Source organism: Malus sylvestris, chromosome 17 (assembly GCF_916048215.2).
Source record: "Malus sylvestris chromosome 17, drMalSylv7.2, whole genome shotgun sequence".
Classification (NCBI taxonomy): Eukaryota; Viridiplantae; Streptophyta; class Magnoliopsida; order Rosales; family Rosaceae; genus Malus; species Malus sylvestris.
The window spans coordinates 13,399,596-13,415,309 of NC_062276.1; the positions used below are offsets into that span (position 1 = coordinate 13,399,596).

Genomic DNA, 15,714 nt, shown 5'->3' on the forward strand with positions numbered 1-15,714 from the left:
AACTTATGATCCGTTATCAGCTATAGCTCGTTTGTAGAAACGTAGTGTCTGCATTTATATCAATTACTACATGCAAGCTACCATCCTATTTGCAAAAGTGGAGCAACTAAAAGAAAAAGGAAGAGGTAGTTGAACTGTTGAACACATTGTGGTAGTATAACCCTCCTCCATACCAACAATGACTGCCTTGCAGTTGATTGGTTTGTGTTCATTTGTGTATGTGTAAAACAATTAAGCATATATAGTCTGTCGTATAAATATAATGAGGAGAACGGAAATACCAGTGTATTCAAGTTGAACTGGAATATTTCACCAACAAAGTTATCTTCTTAGTCACAGGGTGCTTCTCAGTTGTGCCTCCAATAATAACAATAGAGTTGTTGACAACAGCACAAGCAAATTCAAAATGGGAATCTAGCTAAGGCATAGGAGGTAACTCTTTCCACTTCATTTCGCCATCCATCATGTAAACATCACTATATACAACCTGAAACAATCAGAAATAACAAGATGAAACTTATATAAGAGGACAAGTCCAGATTTATCCTTCGGTTGATAGGATTTTGTTCTATGTTTGGGTATGGCCTTCTGAAGCTTCTTGTAAGTAATTGCGTGGTTCCTCGTAAATAGTGCATGGTTCTAACTAGGTGAGTAAAATAGGTGTTCGTGTTGAATATATGGTGCATTGAAACTCAGTAAAGGAGCAATACAATGTTCTCACATAATCAATGGGTACCGTTTCCAGAAAACACAAATAGAAGATTCTTTATCTGTATAGAAGCTCTATCCAAACGAGGTATGGCTGCCTCAGCCATACTTTCCCCTTTTAATTCTGGTCCGGGCAAATCAGCATAGGTTGCTGATGAAACACTCCCAGGAGCAGTATCGTTTTTGTAATTCATGCTCCCCTATAGGTAATCACTAGTAATATGCCCGCGCGATGCTGCGGGACTTGAATACATCAGCCTTAACTACATGAAAAAGACACATTTAACCTGAAAAACATTCAACATAATCATGAACAAACAAAAAGGATAAACAACACAGAGTCTACTGTTGCTGCCTCAGCAGCATCTTGAACGGGTAGAATACCAATTAACCCCTTCTGTTCCTGCTGCCATAACTCATGCTCTACCAATTTGACCAATTTTATCAATTCGATAATCCACCAGTTAGAAAAACCCAACTTACAAACCGCATAACGATCAATTACCTAGAAAAAGGAAAAAGGAAAGTTGGCATTTGAAATTAACTCTGGTCAAATTGAAGAATAAAATATGCAAAATTTTTGCAGTAAAAAGTAATAACGTATGATCCTTCAATGTTTCACCCATAAAATTCCAAATCTATCAATGTTTCACCATATAATTCCAAATCTATAAACACAAAAACGCAGAACAAAGTAAAATTACTTATAAAACCGTGTGCGTGGGAAGCATTTTTATCAAACAGGTAGTGGGCACTAAGCATTCAATTTGACATAATCGAGCTCATCTACACTTGTTTATCCATTGAACAAAAGAGACACTATGAATGTAAATGTTGTTTTTAAACTCAAATCGGACGCGTAAAAGTACTCTTAACATGGTTCGTAAATTTTATTTCATCAAGTGATTTCAAAATTCAACAAATTGAATAAATCAAAACACATAAGAAATATGAAAAATTACATTTAGAAGAACTGGAAGACAAATTTACATTTTTGGGTTTTTTTTTTTTTTTTTTTTTTTGGTACCCTCCACCACCCACACAAACACAAACACACACACCAGGTTTCGAACCTGGGACCTAGAAGGAATAATACCATCCCAGAAAACTCGTGCATCCACTCAACGAAGCTTTGCTGGCTCTCTATTTTTCTCACCTGCAATTAAGAGTCTAGACCCCCTAATTTATCAATAAACAAATAAACATTGTTAAAAACCCAAAATTACCCAATTGGAATAATGATAACAATTGGACAAAGCAGAAGAAACCGTAGAGAATCAACAGTTCAGAGTCCACAACCTGATACTTTTACCGAGTTCATACAGCTAAAGGAGCAATACAATTACTAAATTGTAAAGAAAAATCTTCAAAAAATAGCATCTAATAGCACATCAGATAGTAAACTTGGAATTAACTACAGATTCTGCAAGACAGCATTTAAGATAGATGTGTAAACAATATGGAATCAAATCTCCACCTAAATGGGTTGTTGGAGAACCTGCAATCCTTGAAAATTGTTGTAATTCAAATCCAAGTAATTAAGATGATTCAAATGGAGCAAAAAGGATTTATCTTACCACCCAACCAAGTATTACTGTTGTTGAAATTCCAATCATAGAGGTGGAAATCCTACTGAAAATTGGGATTAGTGAGGCGAAGTTGAAGGATCTTGATATGTCAAACGACAATTTAAATAAAGATATATCCGTTATGTTTGAGAGTTTGTCTATTTGTAGTTCGGAGAGAATAAAGTCATTATCGTTGGGGTTTAATAATCTTTCAAGCCATTTTACAGGACTCTTCCCAGTTCAATATCAAGTCTCATCCCAGTTTAACAGGACTCTTCCAGAAAGTATTGGTCAACTTAAATTGCTAATTAAATTAGATATATCTCATAATTCAATGAAAATTAAACATACCAGGTGAGCAATACCAGACATTCCTGCCTTCAAGCAACTGGATATTGTCTCCATGTTCAACTAAACCTCCACAGAAAACTGCAAAAAAAATGATGAGAATCATTTAGAAACGGGGAAAAACCGATATTAATAAATAAAAAAGAAGTCGGAGAAAAAATAGAGAGAAAACACTTCCTTTTGCAGAGCCATCCTCTTGATTTACATAGCTAAAAGGTAGCGTTTAATGACAATTAAACACGCATTTAGTTCCTCCATGTTTTTTACATAATCTCTTTTTATATTTGCAAATATAACTTTCAAAACCGAAACTCTCTCTAATTTCACACAAAAATGTAAATTTGCACAGTAATTACTACAATTTGAAGCAAAATTCAAGTTACCCAATACTCCAATTCAACAATTAACAAAAAAAACCAATATTCCCAACGAAGAAAACAAAACACAAACAAATGAAACCCAAAATAAAGAATCTACACTTTGTAGAGAAAGATAACTTTACCTCCCTCCATGCACAGTAATTGAAATTCCAGATAATGGGTTTGTTGGGTGGTGGCGGTGATTTTGCTGCAAGAGAAAGTTGGAGAAAATGGACAAAAATGTTAGTAAAATGAAGAACAAAAACCATTAATCAGACAACCCAAATTCAGTTTTCCATTTAGCATTTTTCCAAAAGAAGGCAATCAATTGCTGACACATGTAAAAAATCAGAGTTTGAAAACTAAAAATCAAGCAAGTTGAGGAGCAGAAGCAGGTGACTGTGGACGATACAGAAGTTTTTTAGAGAAGATCAAAATATATAATCTAGAAAAACAAATAAAGCAGCCAATCCAAAGTTAAATAAACAGAAAGAAAAAAGGGGAGAAAAAGACAACCTGAATTCAAAATGTTCCACATGCTGTATTCAAATTGATTACAAAACGATTACATATCTGAAATTGATATCAACTCACCTAAACACTTCATTTTCTATATTCTATTGGGTTTAATTTTTTTTTTCTTTTTTTTTTTCATTTTTACCATACCAATCTGTGCATTTTTTTGTCAGTATGCCTTAACTTTTGAGTCACTATATACACCTACTATATAACCCCCCCCCCCCCCCCCCCGCTCTCTCTCTAGCTATCCTTTTAAATAGCTTTATCATAAACCCATGCTCACTTTCACCCAACAACAAAAGAAACAGAGGAGAAAGGAAGACACCACATTTAATTAATTCATGATTCTGTCTAATTAGCTTTGATTGAACTGGAAAGCATCAAAAGAAGGTCATACATTATCAGCAGATGTTCATGCAGTGCAGCTGAGTTCTTCAAATCATTAAAAACATCCTACTTTATTTCAATTGAAAACTAAATCAAATCAGATAATCCAAAAGCACACAGAAAACCCACAAAATTAGAAAGGCAAAATTTAAACACAACCCCCAAACTTACAAAAGCAAAATTTAAACACAATATTCATCCCTAAATTGAAAACCACCCATCCAAAAAAATAAATTAGATGCACTAACAAAGCTAAAAAATATGGCCAATATCAAACTCACCTTGATGCCCAGTGGATCTGGAACCATGGTTGGAGAAGAAGAGAGAATGAAGCTGCCCTAAAGGTCACCGAGCATCAGGTTCTGAGTGGGAGGTGAAATAAATTAAAAAAAAAAGGAAATTTCAATCTATTTGTAAATCCAAAATCATAAAACCCCATATTTGAGCAAAACAAAACCCCCAAGATACTCGAAAAACTTACAGGATTGACGATTTCCTGAAAACCAAGCTTTTCTAGGTTCAAAATTTCTTCCCGAAGGCAACAGATCTAACATACTTGGAAAGAAAATTCGATCACGAATTGGAAAAGAAAAAAGAAAAAACTGAGAGTGAGAGAGAGACGAACCTTCATACGGATGCTAGCGATCCGGAGCCCGAGAAATCTGTGGAAGCAAATGGAAGAGCCCTGATTTTCCATTTTTCTTCCGTTCTAGGATGAGAGAAACGGAAGAGATGGGAGTTGTGGCCGCTAGGGTTTGAGAAGGACAGAAACAGGAAGAGTGAGAGATGAGAGAGAGAGTCGGGAGAGAGGGGGGGGGGGAAAGAAAAGGCAGTGGTAATTTTGTAAATAAAGTGAAATTCGACTCAAACCTACGGACACAATTACCCTCTTAACTTTTAATAATTACTCTCCAACCCAGACACAGATTTGGTGGCTGTGATGTAAATAAGGCAAAATCAAGGGGGGAAATTTTGACTGTAGCTAAGCTACAGTCAAATCCCTCCTCAATTTTAGAATAGATAATGGTCAATATTCAGAGCTCAAACAAGGATCGATTAGAACTTTAATTGTTATTAAATTCACATATCTTCTCCTTGATTTTCCTACATTTTCAAGTGGAACCCGAAAAGCATTCCATTTCTCATGAACCGAATAATATAGGTAAGAATTCACATCAAGCGGACATAAATCCGCAACAATGTGGGAGTGAATGAACTCGTCGAAATCCAAATCATAGTTTACAATTACCATCAACGAGCTTCAATAATCAACCAACTCTCACATCAGAGAGAGAGAGAGAGAGAGAGAGAGTCAGTCACCGCCAACGGAGGAGGGATGGAGCTGCTGCACATACCGGCACAGATTAGTAATTGTTGCAGTGAGGCTGGAGCTACTTTTGTAATTATTGGTTTTCTCCGGGGTCAGAGAAAATTTACTTATTTTTTCTAGGATTTTAAAGTGAAAATCGGCATAGCCACACAATTAATCGATCTTAGTTGGCGTTGAGCTAGCCTCAAATTGATGTTTTTATTTTTTCCTTTAAGAAAAGCACCAACTTCAAATTATTTCATATTTTTCGGCAAACAATAAGATAAATACATTACATTCATCTAAATTACGGAGAGATAATTTCGAGTACAGAACCTTGATGGATGGATAAATGTTCTTAACCAACAAAGCTAAAGTTCACTTGAAACCTCAAATCAATGTTCACAAAGCATATTAATGCACGAATATCTTATTGAAGAAGTTTACATTAGGTAGCCTCGACCGTGTAAATTATGAACGAAATGAACCATTGCTATCACGAATAATAACAACACTCCCCTGCAGAACCATCCTTCCAAGCACCATCGGCATTCACTTCAACAAATTTCCGCCACTGCTCTGCTCCTGACAAGCGACAAGACAACCGCAACGAGGTCCAGACTCCTTGTAAACAGCCAGACACCTACCTAGCTAGCCTTCCAAGTTTCCCAAACGCAGAAACATATGACACCAAATGCACCAACTCAGACATCTTCTAAAGTGAGTGTTCCCTCAACAACTGCGAAAATAGCACTGTCAGTTGAGATGGTTGAGGTACATCCATGCCATGTATCCTCTTGGGACGAGCGAGTTCTACACAAGTGATCGTAGATTTCATTCCAAGTTGCTCCATTGTCAAAGTGGTTAGTTCTGCGAACCTGCGTACACACCTGCATATACATACGCATTGTAAAGGAACGAGGATGAGCAGGAGATAACCGCGCTCATACCTGATAAATCATTGTGAGAAGACTTAATCTCTACGAGTTTATTCATTGTAAGTAAATATGCCATGAGATATATCAAATGCGTTCAATTTCGAATATGAACATACAGATAAAATCACTACTTACCGTGTTGTCCCATTTAACCCTGTCCGCCGGGTTGCTCCAAGACAGCATATAGTCGCAGTTGTTACCATCGGCGTTCTTGCCGCGATACACAACAGCGGAAGTAGAGCCATAACTATAACTGGGGTTTTTGACGGTCAGAAACCCAGCCCACTGGCCATTTCCAATCAATGGTGGGTACACTATGTCAACGCCAATCCAATCTTTCTGACCAACACATCTGACGGTGTCTCCTGTTGCATTGTAAATAAGGACGAGATTGGCGAGTTTTGTACCCGATTCGTCCTTCAAATGCTCGAGGTGTGCTCGTGCCTTCACGTAGTCCTTTCCCCTGGCTTTTTTCATATCCATTGCCGCGCGTGCCCTGTCGATTCTTGTTATTTTCCCAGATCTATACTCTGGCATACCCTCCAAAGTTGCGGTTGTGATGGGGTTGCCAAACACGTCTCTCCCCATCTCCATCTCTCTCTCTCTCTCTCTCTCTCTCTCTCTCTCTCTCTCTCTCTCTCCCTGCCTCCCTCCCTCAAATTAGCATCTCAATTCCCCCATCTGAGCTGAAAGGAGTTCAAAGGACATAAATCACAGCTACTGGAAAAGGACTAATCAATTCAAATACTTTAATTCCAATCAGGGTATATATCCAACAGCAATTATTTGGAAATTGAAACCGAAAATTAAAACTTAATCCTAAATCAAATTATAACACCAACAGACATGAATTGAAATTGGAAATTAAACTAAACCCTAACTCATCCGTCATACCTATCTGGTTAAGCCTTCAATCTGGACAGTCGGTGCCGCCGTCAGCAGGATCCTGGTTTCAGACGAGGTTAGATTATTGGGAGATTTGGGATTGAACTCCCTTGGGCTGAAAGAAAGTCCTAACTAATCAGCAACTAATAAAACCGTTGACCATGTACATTTGCTCTATTGGTGCTTATATTTAAGGCATATTTGTTGATTTGCCTACAGAATTTGTATACAGCTGACAATTTTTCTCATGAACTTTAATTTTATTCGATTATCCTCTGAACTTTTATAATTAGCTAATTTTCCTCTCAAACTTTGATTTTAGCCGATTACCCCCTGAATTCTTATAAATAGCCAATTCTCCCCCTGACGCTAGATTTTAAAAAGTTTCGTCCAATTTTCCGTCCATTTTGATCACGCAGACAACACATGACAACTGTATGAAGGTAAAAACAATGGAAAATTGGATGGATGGAAATTGGATGAAATTTTTTAAAATCTAACATTACGAGGATTTGGCTATTTATAAAATTTTAGGGAGGTAACCTGCCAAAGTTCAAGTTCACAGGGGGAAATTGGCTAATTATAAAAGTTTAAGTGGTAATTGGCTAAAATTAAAGTTCAGAGAGGAAAATTGGCAACTCTATACAAGTTTGAGAGGCAAACCGACAAATACCTCTATATTAATACAATCACATATAATTCATGTGTGTATATTTATTCGCATTCATGAGTTCGGTAACTATTTGAATAATTAGGTCGGATCAGATTTTTATATAATTTAATTTAAGACATGAAAAAGATTAAAATTGTTACAGTCCTAATTTAGTTAGAAATATGATTGTGTAAATCTTGAGAATCCTTATTGGGATTCTAAAATTGGTACCATTGGAATATGTTGTATATAAAAATTATAATCCGCTGAACTGACTAGTCAAGCCCACTAGTCACCTAAGATAGATTTGCTAGTTGATAAATTTGAGATTCAAATACCAATTTCAATCCCCAAAAAACTATCCTAGTCAGCAAGGCTGTAGATCGTTGCAAGTTATTAATGTGTCAAGTGACCATGACAGTGAGCACATACCAATTAAATGTTCAATAGATATATGTACCATGTATGTGTATGTGGGATGTGTGACACAATAAACATAACTTGAACACAAGATATTTTTTACCCGAAAAACCAACCTCTGGGTTAAAAAAACCTAAGACTCTCCTCTGAGTCCAATCCACTAGTGTAAACAAAGGTTCATACAAAGACCACACAAGCTCAATTCCTAGATCCCTATCTATGGAGTAGCTTTACCTTTGTGCAACCTTGCCTTACACGAGATGGACTTCTTCGGTCTGCACAAAGTGGCAGCTCATCTTGAGCTCATCACGTTGTGGCATCGAAACCAACACGATCAATTATATGATATGATTTTATGATATGCACATGAAATCTGGATTCAAATGACCAGTCAAACAATTGAAGGAAGAATCTAACTTGAATCCAAAAGTTTGGTCTAAAAACGAATTTAAAGCTTAAAACCATACCAAGACATAAATGCAAAACCTTAAAACAATGCAATCCTAATATACAATGATTGGGTGTTTAATGCATGAGGAATGTTTGGCAGTTAGGGTTACATAAATTGAGAAGATGCAAGCTTAAAGCCTTTGAGGCAACTCTCTTTGTCTCTAAAAACTAAGTTCTAAACCCCCAACAACAATTTGAAACCCTAGAAGTTAATATACCCAAGGAAATCAAAATTTCCATTAGCCAACTTGTTCCCAGGACACTTATCAGCTGCAAAAGAGATCTAGGCAAATCAATGGCCAGAAATTTACTACCATCAGAAAGGTCAGCCCCAGTGTTTTAAAAATAGCCCTAGGCGTTGAGCGGTGAAGCCCCGATGTGAAATTGGGAAAATCGTTACAGAAATCAGTCGAAAGTTAGGCGGTCGTCTAGGCGCACTCCCTAGGAGTTCTAGGCAGTGCTAGGCGGCATGTCTTGGCGGATTGAATCTTGTCATCTTTCGTCGCTGGTTTTGCTACTTCCGTTTCGAACTCGCTTCTTCGGCTCTATGCACAGTTCTCGCCATCGTCTTATGCTATGTTCTAAATAATGCTATCTCATTTAAGCAGACTCGCATCTGCAACTTGAACTCTCGCGACGTCAAACTCGAAGAAGAAGGGATTTATAGAGGGAAGATATGAAAGAGGAGGAAGACGAAACATAAAAAAACCTAATAGAAAATAAGATGTGAGAGAGGAAGAGGAAACGGAATAAAAAAAACCCAAAATAAAGGGCACTCTGGTTTCCAAAGCATCAAAATGTGTTGTAGTGTGTGCACCACTCTTCTGTATTTACCATCATTGCCCACCCCAAGCCTTATCATTAAATATTATGACTAATTTTTTCCTTAACCCTTCCCCCTCTTACTAAGACTACAGAATGTTCTTGTAAATTATGGCCAATACCAGGTATATAAGTAGTGATTTCAAATCCAGAGGTTAAGCGTACTCTGACAACTTTACGTAAGACAGAGTTTGGTTTTTTGGGGGTGATAGTGGAAAAGTTGACAGATAAGTCACCTTACTGCCACTCTACAGAACCGTATATTAGATTTTCACCTCATATGGCTCTATTTTCTACACTATTAAATCTTTGATATAGGATTGAGACCTTGGGTAATGTGAAAGAGGTAGAGTGAATCTTTTGATCTGGCTCCATCGATTGCAGTGATATGGAAAAGGTGGAATGAAGGCATTGTGGCTGTTTTTTCTCCTTTGATGTTGTTATTATTTTTTTAAACACAAAATCATATTATATACTTGAAATATTATGTTACAAACTTACACACACACACATATATGTGTGTGTGTGTGTGTGGATTATTCTTTTGAAAAATAGCATATTATTCAATATTTATTTATATATTATATAGTAAAATTTAATTAGTTTATATAATATATAACAAATTTACTAAATCCGTCTAGTCCATCTAGGCTCCCGCCTAGGCGCTAGGCCTCAATATGCCGCCCGACTAGTGCCTAGCGTCTTTTAGAACCTTGGTCAGTCCATGCGGGCTATCTTAATCTGTGTGCCTAGATAGTTGGAAGTTAGTGCGTAAAGTTGACTAGACAATCAGACTAGATAGAATGCAACACAAATAGAGATATGAAATGCACATGCATGAATAAACCTTTGAGTTGAAATGTGCCACTTCTTGAACATTTACTCCAGCAGTAACAACCCATAATCTGAGTATATTCTAAAGTTAGATTGAGCATGTGTGATGGTTCAATTACAATATTTGACAAGGAAAGCCAAACACTTAAAGCTAGACTTTACAGATTCTACAATACCTTATCTTTAGATAGTATCTTTTTTAAGTTATAATTCTTATTGGGTAAGGAATTTACCTTCCCTTCTATGATAAATAACGACACAATAGTTTGAGATCAGACACACCTTAAACTCTCTCACTATTGCCGTTGCACCCCTCTCTTTTCCGCTCTATAATTCTTCACTTAAAAAGGCTTATAACTGTTATCAGCACACTATAACATAATGCTAAGGAAATTGACGCTAAGGAACTAAAGGTTCGTGGAGGAGGTTCTTCTACAAATTCAAATGCTCAATTTCATTTTCTGGCATTCCTCATGATCCATGAACCCCCAATTTTATATTTTTCTATATATATATATGTGTGTGTGTGTGTGTGTGTGTGTGTGTGTGCGCATTCATATGCAACTTATAAAATCACTATGTTACATTTGTGAGTCAAAGAAACCGAAAGAAAACAGAAGCACGAATTTTGGGTTTTGAAAACCCTATAATTGAAAAAATATATTTTTTTTTAGGGAAATAGAAGCTAAGTCTTGGCCTAGAGCCACACCGCAGCCGAGTCGTGAACCTAGCCTAGCCAGCAGCTCAGGCATGGCTCCCTCTCTTAGACATCATCTTTTGGCATCTAGACCCAAGCCGGAACCCTGTCAAAAACTACAAAGAAGAACCCAGAACATTGTCAGGGCTTCCCTGCGCTATATTTCAACGATTTCACACTCCAAAACCAACCCAAAACACGAATTAAGGTCTAGGAAATTACCTAAACCCAAATTTGGACCAATGGAGGTTGAATCCACCTCGATTTCCAACACGATTTTTATGTTTAAAACCCTTAATATAGGATCAAGAACTTACCCAAGTGAAATGTAGGAGATTTCATAGAGAATTACAACTCAAACTCATTAGAGTTTATCTGTTTGCCTTTGTCGGAAATTGGAAACATGAAGGCAGTGTGCATGTAGAGGTTAGAACAACAATTTCACTCTCAAAACATCATAAATCTCGTCCCCATAAACCCAGAAATGGAAACAAGATGAGGAAGCTCCTTAGCCGCCTTCGAACTCGACAGTTTTCACCAGAGTTCGTCGCTGGAGTAGGGCAAACATGCACATAGTTAACGGGGTTTAAACCCACATATTTAAGTGCAAAAACCACCACATGAACATGTAGATAGCAGAAAGATTTACAAATTTAGAAAGAAGTTTCACCTGGGTTCGAGTTTGCCCTTACCTCGACTCGCTGCTTTGCAGCTTGATGGGTCGCTCGTGCATCCTTGTCTCGAAAGCCCAATGCTTACAGCTTTACTGTAGGGCCATGTACACATCAGCCAGCATAACCTTGATAGGCTGCAACCCTTTTTCGACCCAATGCTAATTTTTTGGCCATGTTTCTTTTTAGCTACACCCAATATTTTTGGGTGTCTTAGGCTAAAGCCCTATTAGTCTGTATTTTCAGAATTACTTAACCTGAAGCCAACTAAAGCTATATGACCTGAACATCATTATTATTTTCTTCCATGATTAACATGAATGGTCTCGATCTATTGAATTAATTTAAGTGACTAGCAATCCATTGCAGGGACCCAATGTTCTAACTATATTTCTATATATCTTTGATTTTCCATATAAATAACCATGATCTTGCTCCTTCCATTGCAGGGACATGTCGAACTTGAATAAACTCGAATTTACCGTTCTAGAAGTATCCGGAAGAAACTACCTAAAGTGGGTTCAAGAGTAATGGTTTAATAATGATTAAAGGGGACACTATTTGGATCGAAAATGAACATTGGGTCCAACCACAACCCAATTCTCTCAAATAAGCTCACTTCTTAGTGGGTATTTGATTTTGGGGTGTGCTATCTACACACCCCATTTTACTTCTCACACACCCTTTGATAATTTCTGTCCATTGATCTTCTTCGATTCATCCGATCTGACGGCCGAAAATTAAAAAGGTGTGTGAGAAGTAAAATGAGGTGTGTGGATATCACATCCTTTGATTTTAACTAACACGTTTTGGACAATAACCGCCCATTATATGAAAAGTACTTTTGACATGGCGGGTTTGGGTGGCAAATCCCCCATTGTCCACACTGGAAGAGTTGTTTTGCAAGAAAAAGCACTTTTTAGTGGCAAAATTAGTAAATTTGAAGGAATCAAGGATCGATTACCAAGTGAAGACTCATCTTCTACCAACAATCACATCAACCCCATGGTTGAAAGGGATGTATCAAGCATGAGAGCTTAATTCACAGGGATGAAAGCTCCTATAAAGGTAGCAGGAGAATAAGAAGAAAGGACATTCAACTCAACACTCAGAAAGACTTCTTAAAAGCTCCGTCACATCTTCACAGTCCATTTGTAGTTCAGACATTAGATTTATAATTTTTGCTTTACTACTTTCCCTTTGTAGTATCAATTTCCTTGCTTTCACTTTCCTTTCTCAAGTTTGTACACTGTGAGTGCAACGAGTTTACCCGACAAGCAGCTAACATTGCCCAAATAGGTTGAAACTTTGTTCTAATACTTGTATTTGTTGATTACTTCTCTAGCTATTGTCTTTTCATACAATATATTGTTGCTTTCACTAACACTATGAATTCTTGCAAGCTTTTTACCTTTAATATTTTGTGTGTTATTCTTTCCATTAACGATAATGAATTAATTGGCACCATTGTGGGGTAGTTTATAACAATGTTTTGACATTCAACATAAATCAAAAGTCTTTGTCTTCAAGGCATAGAAGAACTTATTATCTATTTAACCCTTCTTTAACAACCTTTTGATGAAGAGGTTCAATTAACTTGTGGCACAAGTAAATGACACATAAACACTTAAATCAATCTACAATATGTTGGTTGCAATCAACAGTTGCACGCCTAACACTCAAGTAACTTTGCAAGAGAGCCTAAGAGCCTAACAAAGGTGTAGAATTTTTGGTTTAAAGTTTTCATATGTATTTCATGTGTATTGGTACAAGAGGGAGTCCGGATATATATGAGAAGAGGGAGGGAAAACTGCTATATGCAGCCGACAAGAAATCAGGAAATGGGGAGAAAGTAGTATGAAGAAAGTGGAAAATAAAGCTGCTGCAAGCAGCCAACAAGAAAATAAAAAAATAAGGAATAAAGTTGCCAATCTAAACTTAACTTATGCAAGTCTACTCCCTTAAATCAAGGGAAAGGTATTACAATGACACTCAACAACACTCCCCCTCAAGCTGAATCGAGTAGATTAATCGAGCCAAGCTTGCCCAAAAAACGATGAAATGGAGTAGATGTCAGAGCCTTGGTAAAGAGATCTGCCAGTTGATCATGGCTTCGCGTGAAGATGGTCTGAATGACTTGAGTTTGCACTTGAGCTCTAACAAAATGACAGTCCACTTCAATGTGTTTCGTTCTTTCATGGAACACAGGGTTAGCAGCGATGTGCATGGCTGCTTGATTATCGCACATAAGAGACATAGGAGTAGTGCTAGTAAACCCTAAGTCTGAAAGAAGCCCTTTAAGCCATATAAGTTCACATGCAGTGGCTGCCATGACTCGATATTCAGCCTCTGCACTAGAGCAAGCAATGACATGTTGTTTCTTGCTCTTCCAAGTGACAAGATTTCCACTAACAAACGTGCAATAACCCGTGGTAGATTTCCTATCAAGAGCATTCCCTGCCCAATCTGCATCAGTGTAGCCACTGATGGCAGTGGAATTGTTGTTACGCATGATGATTCCCTGCCCTATCGAACCCTTGAGATAACGCAGAACTCTCTTAACCATGTTAAGATGATCAACTGTAGGAGAATGCATAAATTGGCTTACCAGGCTCACTGCATATGTGATATCCGGACGTGTGATGGTGAGATATATAAGTTTGCCCACCAATCGTTGATAGTAACTCACATTATGCATGGCTTCTCCATCTGTGTTGAGCCTTAGTTTAGAATCCACGGGAGTGATGGCAGGTTTGCAATCAAGCATTTTTGCTTCCTGAAGAAGATCTAATACATATTTCCGTTGATGTAGAAATAGCCCCTTTGAAGAGGTTGCCATTTCTATGCCCAAAAAATACTTTAGTTTCCCCAGATCTTTGATAGCAAATGTTTGGCATAGCGAGACTTTTAGTGCCTCAATTTCAGCAACACTATCTCCTGTGATGATGAGATCGTCTACATAGATGAGCACCACCAATTTCCCACTGGTGCCAGTTCTTACAAACAATGAGGAATCAGCATTACTTCGTAGGAATCCAGCCTTCTCTAGAACTGAACTGAGCTTGGCATACCAAGCTTTTGGGGATTGTTTCAATCCATAGATTGCCTTTGTAGCTTACAAACCATGTTGCCTTTAATACCATCAAAACCTGGAGGAGGCTGCATATACACTTCTTCTTGTAACTCTCCTTGAAGGAAAGCATTCTTCACATCCATTTGATAAAGAGTCCACCCACAATTGATTGCAACTGAGAGTAGAACCCTCACTGAATTCATCTTGGCCACAGGAGCAAATGTTTCCTTGTAATCTACCCCAAAGGTTTGGGTGAAACCTCGAGCAACAAGCCTAGCCTTGTGTCTCTCGATAGAACCATCAGCCTTGAATTTAATCTTGTAAATCCAACGACTTCCAACAGCTTTTTTTCCTGGTGGTAGTTGAACCAAGCTCCAAGTTTTATTTTCTTCTAGAGCACTAAGCTCATCTGCCATGGCTTGTTTCCATTGTGGGAGGAGAAAAGCCTCTTGAAAGCTTCTAGGTTCATTGTGTTTATCAATTTCACAGAGAAATGTAGCATGAGATGTTGAGAACTTACCAAGACTGATGTTTTCACTGATAGGATACCGTGAGGCATAAGTAACATAGTCCTGCAGCCTAGTTGGAGGTTTTCTGGTTCGAGGAGGATTTCTTCTAAGCCCTTGAGGCTCTGTAGGAGATTGTGAATTATCAGAATGAGACTCCTCGTCTCTCTCATTGGCCGGGATACTACTATCAGTGATTGAGTCAGTTTGTATTTCTTCAATATCTGGTATCACAGTAACTGAACTCTCTTCCAATACTGGATTATTAATGTTCTGAGGAAGTGGAAAGATTTCAAACAGTTCATCCCCCTGACTTGCAATATTTCCCTTGTGAGTAAAATAAGGACAATCTTCTTCAAACTTCACATCCCTTGACACAACACATTTCTTAGTGGTTGGATTGTAGCACTTGTATCCCTTTTGGGTGGAAGAATACCCCACAAACACACACTTGGTTGCCCTGGCATCTAATTTGTCACGGTTCAAGGCTTGAATGTGAACAAAGCAAACACATCCAAATACCTTGAGGTGTGTCAAATTAATTTTCCTACCCTTGAGTACTTCATAG

At 37.7% G+C, this 15,714-nt stretch overlaps 2 protein-coding genes across 7 annotated transcripts; both read right to left on the reverse strand.

The window, feature by feature from the left end:
* Positions 1-967: 967 nt before the first annotated feature.
* LOC126609578 (uncharacterized) lies at positions 968-4,809 on the reverse strand. Of its 5 annotated transcripts, none has more exons than XM_050277423.1 (6): positions 4,515-4,719; positions 4,371-4,436; positions 4,171-4,227; positions 3,127-3,191; positions 2,628-2,705; positions 968-2,337 (listed from the first exon to the last, which is right to left on the reverse strand). In XM_050277423.1, the coding sequence occupies exons 1-5, from the start codon at positions 4,584-4,586 to the stop codon at positions 2,684-2,686; spliced, it is 282 nt and encodes a 93-aa protein (XP_050133380.1). In that variant the 5' UTR covers positions 4,587-4,719; the 3' UTR covers positions 968-2,337; positions 2,628-2,683. The 5 variants fall into 5 exon arrangements, with proteins under 5 accessions (XP_050133380.1, XP_050133382.1, XP_050133379.1 ...); XM_050277425.1 differs by having other exon boundaries at positions 968-1,887; positions 4,515-4,718; XM_050277422.1 differs by having other exon boundaries at positions 968-2,340; positions 4,515-4,717.
* Positions 4,810-5,477: 668 nt separating this feature from the next.
* Positions 5,478-7,192, reverse strand: LOC126609575 (23 kDa jasmonate-induced protein-like). 2 transcript variants are annotated; one of them, XM_050277419.1, is made up of 3 exons: positions 7,031-7,192; positions 6,272-6,822; positions 5,478-6,088 (listed from the first exon to the last, which is right to left on the reverse strand). In XM_050277419.1, the coding sequence occupies exons 2-3, from the start codon at positions 6,728-6,730 to the stop codon at positions 5,903-5,905; spliced, it is 645 nt and encodes a 214-aa protein (XP_050133376.1). In that variant the 5' UTR covers positions 6,731-6,822; positions 7,031-7,192; the 3' UTR covers positions 5,478-5,902. The 2 variants fall into 2 exon arrangements, with proteins under 2 accessions (XP_050133376.1, XP_050133377.1); XM_050277420.1 differs by having other exon boundaries at positions 6,272-6,817; positions 7,031-7,182.
* Positions 7,193-15,714: the final 8,522 nt, after the last annotated feature.

Excerpts from the sequence above, each read along its gene's own strand:
- LOC126609578 (XM_050277423.1), bottom strand. The coding sequence starts at position 4,586 with ATGGAAAATCAGGGCTCTTCCATTTGCTTCCACAGATTTCTCGGGCTC. Across the intron at positions 4,437-4,514 it reads TCGCTAGCATCCGTATGAAG|ATCTGTTGCCTTCGGGAAGA; the intron begins GTTCGTCTCTCT and ends CAAGTATGTTAG. Across the intron at positions 4,228-4,370 it reads TTCAGGAAATCGTCAATCCT|GGCAGCTTCATTCTCTCTTC; the intron begins GTAAGTTTTTCG and ends GGTGACCTTTAG.
- LOC126609575 (XM_050277419.1), bottom strand. The coding sequence starts at position 6,730 with ATGGAGATGGGGAGAGACGTGTTTGGCAACCCCATCACAACCGCAACT. Across the intron at positions 6,089-6,271 it reads GGGTTAAATGGGACAACACG|GTGTGTACGCAGGTTCGCAG; the intron begins GTAAGTAGTGAT and ends ATGTATATGCAG.